The 12,755-nt window shown below is 42.0% G+C and overlaps 2 protein-coding genes across 6 annotated transcripts in view; one reads left to right on the top strand and one right to left on the bottom strand.

Annotated features, from left to right (window-relative positions):
* USP32 (ubiquitin specific peptidase 32) overlaps positions 1 to 12,755 on the top strand; it is a 255,531-nt gene that overhangs the window by 67,641 nt on the left and 175,135 nt on the right. The window lies entirely within an intron of this gene.
* On the bottom strand, positions 7,951 to 8,502 carry LOC126939349 (60S ribosomal protein L21-like). Its single transcript, XM_050764627.1, has one exon. It carries the CDS (start codon positions 8,464 to 8,466, stop codon positions 7,987 to 7,989), a length of 480 nt encoding a protein of 159 aa, XP_050620584.1. The 5' UTR covers positions 8,467 to 8,502; the 3' UTR covers positions 7,951 to 7,986.

Genomic DNA, 12,755 nt, shown 5'->3' with positions numbered 1-12,755 from the left:
CAGTGGTGCCCCATGATGTAATATCAAAACCTTATGAAGCACTGTCATTCTCAATATCTGGTCTCATCTAGTTTCTCAAAATTACATCTGTGATAAACTCCTTCTGTAAGAATAATGCTCATTTTTAAATCTCATTTTTAGATGTTAGAAACTTACTTGGCCTTCTGTTTTCCTAGTGGTCTTTTATCTTGATGCACAGAGGATTATTACCTTTATTTTTATTTTTATTTTTTTTGAGACAGAGCCTTGCTCTGTTACCCAGGCTGTAGTGCAGTGGCGTGATCTTGGCTCACTGCAACCTCCACCTCCTGGGTTCAATGAATCTCCCACCTCAGCCTAGCAAGTAGCTGGGACTACGGGTACCTGCCACCACACCTGGTTAATTTTTGTATTTTTGGTAGAGATGAAATTTTACCACGTTGGCCAGGCTGGCCTCGAACTCCTGACCTCAAGTGATCCACCCACCTCAGCCTCCCAAAGTGCTGGGATTACAAGTGTGAGGTACTGTGCCCAGCCTGGATTGTGTTCAAAAGTTTATCTGGAATTTAAAACTTATTTTCCCATAGAAATAATGTTTTAAGTGATGATTAGGTTCATAGGGTGGTGGCTTGCAGAAAATTAAGTCATAGTATAGCTGAAATACTCTATATTTGCAATAAAAAAGTAGTAGAAACAATACTGTGGGAATGCTAGATGAAGCAGATAATTAAATGGAAAAAGTCATTTAAAAATGTATCTAGGACTGGGTGTGTTGGCTCACACCTGTAATCCCAGCGCTTTGGGAGTTGGAGGTGGGTAGATCACCAGCGATCAGGAGTTTGAGACCAGCCTGACCCACATGGTAAAACCCCGTCTCTACTAAAAATATAAAATTAGCTGGGCGTGGTGGCACATGCCTGTAATCCCAGCTACTTGGGATGCTAAGGCAGGAGAACCACTTGAACCTGGTAGGCGGAGGTTGCAGTGAACTGAGATCGCACCATTGCACTCCAGCCTGGGCAACAAGAGTGAAACTCCATCTCAAAAAAAAAAAAAAAAAAAAAAAAAAAATCTAAATGCTAAGGCTTGAGAATATGAATAATCTTCACTGCTAGGTCATCCAGCCCTTTCCAGAGATTAATTCAGCTTCAGCCTGAGAGTGTTTAATGATGTTAACTACTATTAATCACTTGGAAAGATAAAGGTACCCTTAGGAAATTTTTGTCCTTTTGTATAAGGAATTGGGAATTGTCAGTAAGAGATGTATGATTATGCATATAATGTATATATATATATAATATATATTTATATATATATTTTTTAGTTTTTTTTTTTTTTTGAGATGGAGTCCCACTCTGTCACCCAGGCTGGAGTGCAGTGGCACCATCTTGGCTCACTGTAAGCTCCACCTCCTGGGTTCGCCATTCTCCTGCCTCAGCCTCCCAAGTAGCTGGGATTACAGGCGCCCGCCACCACGCCCAACTAATTTTTTGTATTTTTAGTAGAGGCAGGGTTTCACCATGTTAGCCAGGATGGTCTCCATCTCCTGACCTCGTGATCCACCCACCTCGGCCTCCCAAAGTGCTGGGATTACAGGCGTGAGCTACCGCGCCCGGCCTATTTTTTAGTTTTTAAGAGACAAGGTCTTGCTCTGCTGCCCAGCCTGGAGTGCAGGGGTTCAGTCATAACTCACTGCAGCCTCCAACTCCTGGGCTCAAGCAGTCCTCCTGCCTTGGCTTCCCATGTAGCTGGAACCATAGGTGTGTGTCACCATGCCTGCGTGATTATTATTTATTTTTTGTAGAGATGAGGAGATGAGGTCTCCTTGTGTTGCCCCAGCTGGTCTTGAACTCCTGGTCTCAAGCTGTCCGCCCACCTGGACCACTCAGAGTGCTGAGATTGGAGGTGTGAACCAGTGCCTGGCCTCTTCATTTATTGTTCTTTCTCTTCCTCAGACTGGATAATCAAAATTGACTATCTTCAAGTTTTGTAATTGTTTTATTTTTTTGAGACAAGGTCTTACTGTGTTGCCTCAGCTGGAGTGCAGTGATGCAGTCACAGTTCACTGCAACCTCATACTTCTCAATTCCAGAATTGTTAATTGGTTTCTTTTTATCATTTCCCATCTCATCTCACTATTGATATTCTCCATTTGGTCTCAAGTATGAGACAGTGTTCTCATACTGGAAGTCATTAGGCATGTTTTTTTTTCCTTCTTTGAACTTGTTTATAAATAGTTCATTTAAAGTGTTTACCTAGTAAATCAAATATCTGGACTTGCCTACAGTTTCTACTTAATGCCCTTTTTCCTGTGTATGGGCTTCATTTTCTTGTTTGAATGCTTTGCAATTTTTTGTTGAAAATGAGACATTTTAAGTACTGTAGTGTGGCAGCTCTGGAAATTGGATTTCCTACTTTAAGGTTTGTTACTGCTATTTGTTGTTGTTCCTGCTGTTATTTATTTGCGTAGTGACTTTCTTGGACTGATTTTATAAGTTTGTATTCTTTTTTGTGTGTGCTTATTTAGCTTAGTGGTCAGCTAATGATTGGACAGGGATTTTTAAAAATGCCTTGAACCTATAAGTTCAGCCTTAGTTGAGGGGTTCTATACTACTCAGGTGTGTCTTCAAATGTTGCACAGTCAATTTACAACTCTGCTTTAGCCTTTACTTCCTGCTTCTGTGGAGCTTTAAGGTCAGCCAAAGTGAGAGATACGGGAATTTGGGGGCACATGCACAGCTCTCCATATGCAGGTGGCCTTTTGGATTTCCAGGAATATATCAGAGCCTTTCAAAGCCCTTGAGGACTTGCTGTTTTCCAGGTTTTCCTTTCAAGTTTTTTGGTTAGCCTCTTTTTTTTTTTTTTTTTTTTTTTTTTTTTTTTTTTTGAGACGGAGTCTCGCTCTGTCGCCCAGGCTGGAGTGCAGTGGCCGGATCTCAGCTCACTGCAAGCTCCGCCTCCTGGGTTTACGCCATTCTCCTGCCTCAGCCTCCCGAGTAGCTGGGACTACAGGCGCCCGCCACCTCGCCCAGCTAGTTTTTTGTATTTTTTAGTAGAGACGGGGTTTCACCGTGTTAGCCAGGATGGTCTCGATCTTCTGACCTCGTGATCCGCCTGTCTCGGCCTCCCAAAGTGCTGGGATTACAGGCTTGAGCCACCGTGCCCGGCCTATGGTTAGCCTCTTGTTAGCCCCCTCTGGCAATGCTTTCTCAGGCAGCTGTGAAGTTATGTAGTTGCCACTGATTGTTTTTAATGAATGCCTGGGAAAAAGTAGTGAACTCAAAGCCAGATCAAATAAAGACAAATCTTGAGAATGAAACTTTTTAGTGAGCTACCAGATAGGTCAAATATTGACACTTCTTTTGAGAAGCTCTAAACCCATTCTGCCTCCTTCAGTGGCTGCTTGACTGTTGGTTTTTACAGCTTAGGGAGATTTTTGGTTTTCAAAGCTATTGCATAACTGGGGAGAAGGTGATGGGAATAGAACATGTTAAAACACCACAAATATTGCTTTTTTTATTTTTTATTTTTTTAACAGAGGTTCAGCCATTATTATTTTTTTTCTTTCTCCTTTTTTTTTTTTTTTTGAGAGAGTGATCTGTCACTCAGCCTGGAGTGCAGTGGCGTGATCATGGCTGACTGCAGCCTTGACCTCCCAGGTGCTAGCGAGCCTCCCACCTAGTCTCCTGAGTAGCTGGGACTACAGGCGTGTGCCACCAATTTTTGTAGTTTTTGTAGAGACAGCGTTTGCCATGTTGCCTAGGCTGGTCTCAAACTCTTGGGCTCAAACAATTCATCTGCTTCAGTCACCCAAAGTGTGAGCCACCACACTCGACTCAGTCATTTTTCTGGAATAAAGCTCTATGGATTATTGCAAGCATTTGGTTGATTTGTAGAGTTCTTAAAAAGTTGGGTTTTGACAGTTTTTGATAGTGTTCTTGCTGCTTTTTTTAGAAGAATGGATTTTCAGAGGTCTTTACCATTCCAGCAATCAGCCTCCTTACATATTTTTTTTGGAGGGAAAATTTTTATATCCTAAAATACAAAAGTTATGTGTTCATGCATTTTGATAAGATACAGAAGATTTCTATCACCTATGAAAGTTGACTTGTTCCTCTTTCCAGTAAATCTAGCCCATCCTCAGAGGCAATAACTGTTCTGACCTGTCATCATTGATTAGTTGTTCCTGTTCTAGAACTTGGGGAATCATAGATTATCTGCTCTTTTTTTAATCAGCCTTCTTTTACTTAGTATAATATCTGTGAACATTATCCATGTTGTTACATATATCAGTACTTCTGTTTTTTCCTTTTTTTTTTTTTTTTTTTTGAGACAGAGTCTCGCTCAGTCGCCCAGGCTGGAGTGCCGTGGGGCGATCTCGGCTCACTGCAAGCTCCGCCTCCCGGGTTCCCGCCATTCTCCTGCCTCAGCCTCCCGAGTAGCCGGGACTACAGGCGCCGCCACCATGCCTGGCTAGTTTTTTGTATTTTTAGTAGGGACGGAGTTTCACCATGTTAGCCAGGATGGTCTCGATCTCCTGACCTTGTGATCCGCCCACCTCGGCCTCCCAAAGTGCTGGGATTACAGGCGTGAGCCACTGCGCCCGGCTGTTTTTTCCTTTTTATGCTGAAAAGTATTCTATAATAAGAATGTATCATACTTTTAAGTTTTTGTTTTTGAGGCAGAACCTCACTATGTTGCCCAGGCTGGAATGCAGTGGCGCTATCTCGGCTCACTGCAACCTCCACCTCCTGGGTTCAAGTGATCCTCCTGCCTCAGTCTCCTGAGTAGCTGGGACTACAGGCATTGCCACTATGCCCAGATAATTTTTGTATTTTTAGTAGAGAGGGGTCAAACTCTGTTGGCCAGGCTGGTTTTGAACTCCTGACCTCAGGTGATCTGCCCATCTCGACCTCCCAAAGTGCTGGGATTACAGGCGTGAGCCACACACCTGGCCTTATATCATACTTTTTTGGATTCATTTGTTCATGGACATTTGGTACAAAGTCACCAGTAGCAAAAAAATTGCTAGTTGTAGGCCCGCTCTTGCCTGAGATGCCCCATCTGGATCTTATCATCTACCTGAAGTGGCTCTGCAGTAGCTCTTTTTAGCAGGGACCCTACCAAAGTGACTTTTGGTGGTAGGTTAATTCACTTCAGATCAGCTGCACCAAGCAGATTTGCAAATAGTTGGTTGTGTTTCTTTGCTGCATTATACAGTTTCTTGTCCTAGGTTTGTAAATTCTTAGCCCACTTTGGCAGTGAAAGACATATTTCCCAATGTTTATTTATCTTTGTGGTTATCCTCTGATTCAGATGTTGTTAAATTTTCCTCTTTGCCTTTGGAACCAAACTGTTAAAACAGCAATTCCTATCCTGTAACAGAAATCTGAATGCATGGTCCTGCCTTGGCTGTCTTAAGAGAAAGAAATAGAGATGAAGAATAGACTTGGTCTTTGCTCTTAAGATACTTAAATATACTTGGAGAGATAAGACAAATATTACCTTTGGAAAAAAGTTATGATATAAAGCAGCATATAATAGGGGAATAGAACACCAGTATTGTGGTTTATTGTGAAATATTTTATACCATCTAATGAGTAATAATAATAAAGTACTGAATTTTAAGAAAAAAGCTTACCTTTACAAAAATGGATTTAATTTCATGCATTTCACACATGCATCTGATTTCTTGACTGGAAGTAAAGAGTATAGTTGCCGCTAGAATTTAGGGAATGCTCATGGTAATGACAACATCCATCCTGTGTCACTGCAGAAAAGGTGAATAACTACTGGTGTAGACAAGGTAACTTCTAAGAGTTTAGAGCATGACAGTGAGCATTGTGCTGCTCTCATGTTTGTTTTGTGCATTGTTAAGTACATAATTTTATTTTCCTTTCATGGACAGTGAGTTCCAATCTCTTCATATGACTTTGTAAAAGCCATTTACATAGATTATCTAAATTATTTTTTATTTTTATTTTTTTTTAGACAGAGTCTCTCTCTGTCACCAGGCTGGAGTGCGGTGGTGCGGTCTCTGCTCACTGCAACCTCTGCCTCCTGGGTTCAAACGATTCTCCTGCCTCAGCCTTCTGAGTGGCTGGGATTACAAGTGTGCACCACCATCCCTGGCTAATTTTTTTTTTTTTTTTGAGATGGAGTCTCGCTCTGTCGCCCAGGCTGGAGTGCAGTGGCGCGATCTCGGCTCACTACAAGTTCTGCTTCCGGGGTTCAAGCGATTCTCTTGCCTCAGTCTCCCGAGTAGCTGGGACTACAGGTGCCCGCCACCACGCCCAGCTAATTTTTTTTGTATTTTTAGTAGAGATGGGGTTTCACCATGTTGGCCAGGCTGGTCTCGATCTCCTAAACTCAAGTGATCCACTCGCGTCTGCCTCCCAAAGTGCTGAGATTACAGGCGTGAGCCACCGCGCCTGGCCATTTTTGTATTTTTAGTAGAAATGGTGTTTCTCCGTGTTGGCCAAGCTGGTCTTGAACTCCTGGCCTCCAGTGATCCACCTGCTTTGGCCTCCCAAAGTTCTGGGATTACAGGTGTGAGCCACCGTGCCGGCCTCTATCTAAATTAAAATGGAGGAGTTGGTCTATTTACTATTGGTACTATAGAAATGATAGTAGTCAGCTTGGGCTACCATCACAAAATACCAAAGACTGGATGCTTAAACGACAGAAATATTATTTCCTGTTGGAAATAACGTTTGGTTCCAGCAAGGTTTTGTTTTTGGTGAGGGTTCTCTTCCTGGCTTGCAGAAGATAATCTTTCCTGCTCGCTGTGTCCATATATGCTCTTTCCTCTGTGCCTGTGTTGCGCTTGAGCCCTCTGGTGTCTCTTCTTATATGAACACTAATCTTGTAAGGTCAGGGTCCTATCCTTACAAGCTTATTTAATAATAATTGCTTCCTTACCCCAAATACAGCCACACTGTGTGTTAGGGCTTCAACATATGAATTTGAGGGAAGGACCCATACATTCAGTTCATAAGAGAAATGTAAATACAATGTAATATATTTAAATTCTCCCCTAGACTTATCTTCATCAGTAGCACTGACTATATCTTAGAAACAGGCAGACATCTTGAAATCATCAAAGATCGTTTTTTCTTTCTTGTCCTTTGGTAGCTAATTATTCAGTGAACCCTGTTCAGTTACCTTTATCTCTTGAATCTGCCTTCTTACCTCCCTTTTTACTTTATGCCTTAGGCCTGTAATCCCAGCACTTTGGAGACAGAGGCGGGAGGATTGCTTGAGGCCATGCCTTGGAGTTCTTCTCTTGAGTTCATCTCTTGTGTGAACAAAAGCAGTAACCGCTCAACTGGTCTTTATACGGGTCTTTATACGGCCGTTCTGACCTTTTCTCAGTCTGTTTATTGCATTGACACCAGTGTGCATGTAAACCTGATTGTTAGTTCTTTGTTTAAAGCCAGGAAAGGATTTTTAACATGGCTTAGAATGTCCTTCCATAAACTTGTACCTGATACCTTTATCAGTTAGGTTTAAGTCTGGATGTATATTAAACAAAATAATAGTTTAAATAAGATATAAGGGTTTAAAGGCCGGGCACGGTGGCTCAAGCCTGTAATCCCAGCACTTTGGGAGGCCGAGACGGGCGGATCACAAGGTCATGAGATCGAGACCATCCTGGCTAACCCGGTGAAACCCCGTCTCTACTATAAAATACAAAAAACTAGCCGGGCGAGGTGGCGGGCGCCTGTAATCCCAGCTACTCGGGAGGCTGAGGCAGGAGAATGGCATGAACCCGGGAGGCGGAGCTTGTAATGAGCTGAGATCCGGCCACTGCACTCCAGCCTGGGCGACAGAGCGAGACTCCGTCTCAAAAAAAAAAAAAAAAAAAAAAAGATATAAGGGTTTATTGTTTTCACACGTAAATCTGGAAGTAGGATATCCAAGGGTCATATGGCAGTTCCATGGTCATCTAGGCTTTTTTCTTTTTTTCAGCCCAGAGGTCTTTTATTTTATTTTTTTTAACATCTATTATGCGATGAATTCATAGGGAATAGGTTCCAGCAGCTCAGGCTCCTTCCTATTGGTTCTCACAAAGTGTGCTTCTCTGGGTGGAGCAGGCTGGCGCTTCAGTTGAACCCAGGTACCTTTCTCTTTGGCTTCTTTCTTTTTCTGATCATTTTCCTTCACGCGTTTCAGGAAGCTATCTCGGCTCTTAGAGTGCTTAATGTGCTCAATACGCACATTAATTCTCTTGGCAAGAATCTTGCCCTTAACTTGTTTGTTTACAATGCCAACAGCATGCTGGGTAACATGGTAGACTCTTACAGTTTTGCCATGGTAACACTTGTGGGGCATTCCTTTTTGAACAGTACCCATTCCCTTGATGTCTATGATATCACCTTTCTTACAGATTCCCATATATGTGGCCAAAGGAACAACTCCATGTTTTCTAAAAGGCCTAGAGAACATGTATCGGTTGCCTCTCCTCTTTCCCATTGTGTTCGTCATTTTGGCAAATTACTGGAAGATGGCGGTTCCGGCCGAAAGGCCATCTAGGCTTTTAAAAATCTTTTTGATCTCACCATCCTTACTGTATGGCTTATAACTTTTGACGTTCACTCAAATATAGATGTGTAAAATGGCTGCTGGAGATGCAGTATCTGAGTGCCAGGTGGGAAGAAGAGATAAGGGCAAAAGGATATTTGCCAGCTGTTACCTTTTAAGAAGCCTTCTTGGAGGTCCCCCCTAGTCATTTCTACTACATTTCATTGGCCATTTCTAGTTGCAAGGGAAACTGAAAAGTAGAGTCATTTAGCTAAGGACATTACCATCTTGACTAAAGTCAGGGTTCTGTTTTGTCTGCCATTATCATTCTAACCTCATTTCTGGCAACTCTGCTTCTTATACCCTATACTCCATTTATATCATACTACTTGCAATTATTTGATTATCCATGTCACTTTATTCTTTTATATGTGTTTTCCCTGCACAGAATAGCCCTTTGCTTTTTTTTTTTTTGGCCAGGTGAACCCCTACTCTTTAGGAATCACCACTTCTTAGAAGCCTTTCCTGATTATTCCCTATTTTGGAACTCCATTGAATACCTCTACTTTAATGTTTCCTATCTGGTATTATAGTTATTTTTGTTGTGTGCTATCTTTTCTACTAAATTTTGAAGTATTAGAATATGGAGACTATGTATTACTCATCTTGACTGATATAAGTAGACATTTAATAAATGCCTGACAGCTGGGTGCGGTGGCGCATGCCTGTAATCCCAGCGCTTTGGGAGGACGGGAAGGTGGATCACCTGAGGTCAGGAGTTCAAGACCAGCCTGGCCAACATGGTGAAACCCTGCCTCTACTGAAAATACAAAAATTAGCCGGGTGTGGTGGTGCGCATCTGTACTTCCAGCTACTCGGGAGGCTGAGGCAGGAGAATTGCTTGAACCTGGGAGACGGAGGTTGCAGTGAGCCGACATCACTCATTCTAGCCTGGGGGGGACAGAGTGAGACTCCATCTCCAAAAAAAAAAAAAAAAAAAAAGAAGAAAAAAAAAAAAGCCTGGCACAGTAGACATTTAATTAATGCTTGTTGAAAATAATCAGATAAAAGTACAATTTAAAAATAGCTAGGAAGGGCCTGACACAGTAGTGCATGCCTGTAGTCCCAACTACTTGGGCAGCAGAGGTGGGAGGATCACTTGAGCCCAGGAGTTGCTGAAAGGTTGGTGTGAGGGTGATGGGGGTTTGGGTAGGTGGTAGATTGGTGCCTGATTGCCATGTGCTGCAAGGAACCAGAGAGTCTAACCACTCCTTGTAGACTTTCAACCAATCTCTATTTTTTTTTCACAGCCTCACCTTTTAGACCCCTGACTTTTGTGGTAATTGGTACCATCCATTTCTGAGCCTTTTGGGGCTATGGTCAGGGTAAATTCGTTTGCTTCTTGTTTGAATTTCTTGGCTGCTAGTGCTTAGGTTTTAACTTTCTTGGGTTGGCTTAGGTCAGTGACCACTTCAGATACTTAATGTGCACCAGAAAATTTTGACTGTCTCTTAGGTTCTCATTTCTCTCTTCTCCTATTGTTGTCTTTGTGAGTTTAAAAAAAAATTTCAATAGCTTTTGGGGTACAGGTGGTTTTTCGTTACATGGATGAAGTGTACAGTAGTGAAATCTGAGATTTTAATGCACCCATCACCCAAGTAAGGTACATTGTACCCATTATGTAGTTTTTTTTGTTTGTTTGTTTTATTTTTTGTTTTTTTGAGACGGAGTTTTGCTCTTGTTGCCCAGGCTGGAGTGCAATGGCACGATCTCGGCTCATCGCAACCTCCGCCTCCCGTGTTCAAGCAATTCTCCTGCCTCAGCCTCCCGAGTAGCTGGAATTACAGGCATGCACCACCATGCCCGGCTAATTTTTTTTGTATTTTTAGTAGAGATGGGGTTTCTCCAAGTTGGTCAGGCTGATCTTGAACTCCCGACCTCAGGTGATCCGCCCACCTCGGCCTCCCAAAGTGCTGGGATTACAGGCGTGAACCACCACGCCCGTCCCATTATGTAGTTTTTTATCCCTCTGTCCTTGTGAGTTTATATCTTCTTTTATTCTCACTGTAATTTTACTGAGAGAGGGATAGAGGGAGAGAGAGATTTTTAAAAAGTCCCTTTTTCCTTTTCTGAAGCTGCTTTTTCTTTCTAATACGAAGATAACTAATATCATTTCCTTATTTAAAAAATTTACCACACCTGGGCCGGGCACGGTGGCCCATGTGTGTAATCCCAGCACTTTGGGAGGCCTAGGCTGGCAGATCACTTGAGGTCAGGAGTTTCAGACCAGCCTGGCCAATGTGGTGAAACCCCCTCTCTACTAAAAATATAAAATTTACCCAGTGTTATGGTAGGTGCCTGTAATCCCTTCTACTGGGGTAGCTGAGGCAGGAGAATCGCTTGAACCTGGGAGGTGGAGGTTGCAGTGAGCTGAGATCATGCCACTGCACTCCAGCCTGGGCTCAGAGCGAGACTCAGTCTCAAAAAAAAAAAAAAAAAAAAAAAAAAAAAAAAATTACCACACCTGTAATCCTAGCACTTTGAGAGGCCAAGGCAGGTGGATTGCTTGAGCTCAGGAGTTTGAGACCCCGTCTGGGCAACATGACAGAACCCCATCGCTACTTAAATATTCAAAAAATTATCCATACGTGGCAGTGGGAGCCTGTGGTCCCAGCTACTTAGGAGGCTGAGGCGGGAGGATTGCTGAGCCTGGGAGGCGGAGGTTGCAGTGACTGAGATCATGCCACTGCACTCCAGCCTGGGTGACAGAGTGAGACCCCATCTCAAAAAAAAACAACAACAAAGCAACGACAACAACAAAAACCACAGAACAGAAGTTAGGCTTGATTCTGTTATATTTTTTGTCTTGCTTAAATTTTTATTTTCAAAATTTTCAACATTTCACTGTATGGTGAACATTTTAATGTATTTATTTTCAGTAAATATGGATCTATAGGAACATTTCAGTGTCTGATATTCTAAGTGTATACAATAATTTATTCAATCTGTCCTTTGTTGATGGACATTGTTTGCTTCTTATAAATGCTTTAAAAGCTTATTTATATGTACATTTCCCAACAGTTTAAATGAATAAATTCATTAGTTATCAGATGGCTATATATATATGTATATACTTTGTTGGTTTTTTTTTTGAGACAGAGTCTCACTCTGTCATTGTCCAGGTTGGAGTGTAGTGGGGCTATCTCAGCTCACTGCAACCTGTGCCTCCTCAACTCAAGCAATCCTCCTGCCTCAGCCACCTGAGTAACTGAGTAACCCACCACCTAGGCTGGCTAATTTTTGTATTTTTAGTAGAGGCGGGATTTCACAATGTTGGCCAGACTGGTCTTGAACTCCTGGCCTCAAGGGATGCACTTGCCTCAGTTTCCCAAAGTCCTGTCATTACAGGTGTGAGCTATCATGCCCGGCCACCAGATTATATTTTTAAAAAGCATGTTACCAAGTAGTTCTTCAAATAATCTGTAACTAACAGTATAGGTGATTACCTATACTGTTATATAGGTAATCTGTTAGATTAATATACAATTAATAGATTAATTTTATCATAATATATTCTAATATGTTATTCTAATATTTAATTATATATTATTCTAATGTTATTCTAATAATATATTATTCTAATGTTTAATTTTCTTGTCTCCTTCACTGGAATGTGAGCAACCTAATTTGTTGCTAAAGCCATTAATGAAAATTAGGCATCTTGAAGAAATACGTATTCTGCAGCCGAAGTTACCTCCTTCAATTGCAAATGTTAATATTATAAATCCAATTTTAAATAAAGTACCTAATAGTCATACTTTTCTCTAGCTACTTATTAAACTAGTCGTTCTTATTGTTTTATCATTGCTCTACATGTTGATGAACCATGAACCCTCCCTTCCTACCACAAGCATTTATTGAATTGATTAGCTGTGTGCCAAGCACTCTTTAGTCTTTATCTTTTTTTTTTTTTTTTTTTTTTTTTTAAGACAAAGTCTCGCTCTGTCACCCAGGCTGGAGTGCAGTGGCATGATCATGGCCCACTGCAGCCTTGACTTACCGGGCTCAAGTGATCCTCCCATCTCAGCCTCCTGAGTAGCTATAGGCACGTGCCACCATGCGTGGCTAATTTTTCTGTTTTTGTAGAGACAGGGTCTTGCTATGTTGCCTGGGGTGGTCTCTGACTTCTGGCCTCAAGCCATCCTACTGCCTTGGCCTCCCAAAGTGCTACGATTATAGGTATGAGCCACTGC

This window comes from Macaca thibetana, chromosome 16 (genome assembly GCF_024542745.1).
Source record: "Macaca thibetana thibetana isolate TM-01 chromosome 16, ASM2454274v1, whole genome shotgun sequence".
NCBI classification, from domain to species: Eukaryota; Metazoa; Chordata; class Mammalia; order Primates; family Cercopithecidae; genus Macaca; species Macaca thibetana.
This window is presented reverse-complemented; position numbering and strand designations above follow the sequence as displayed.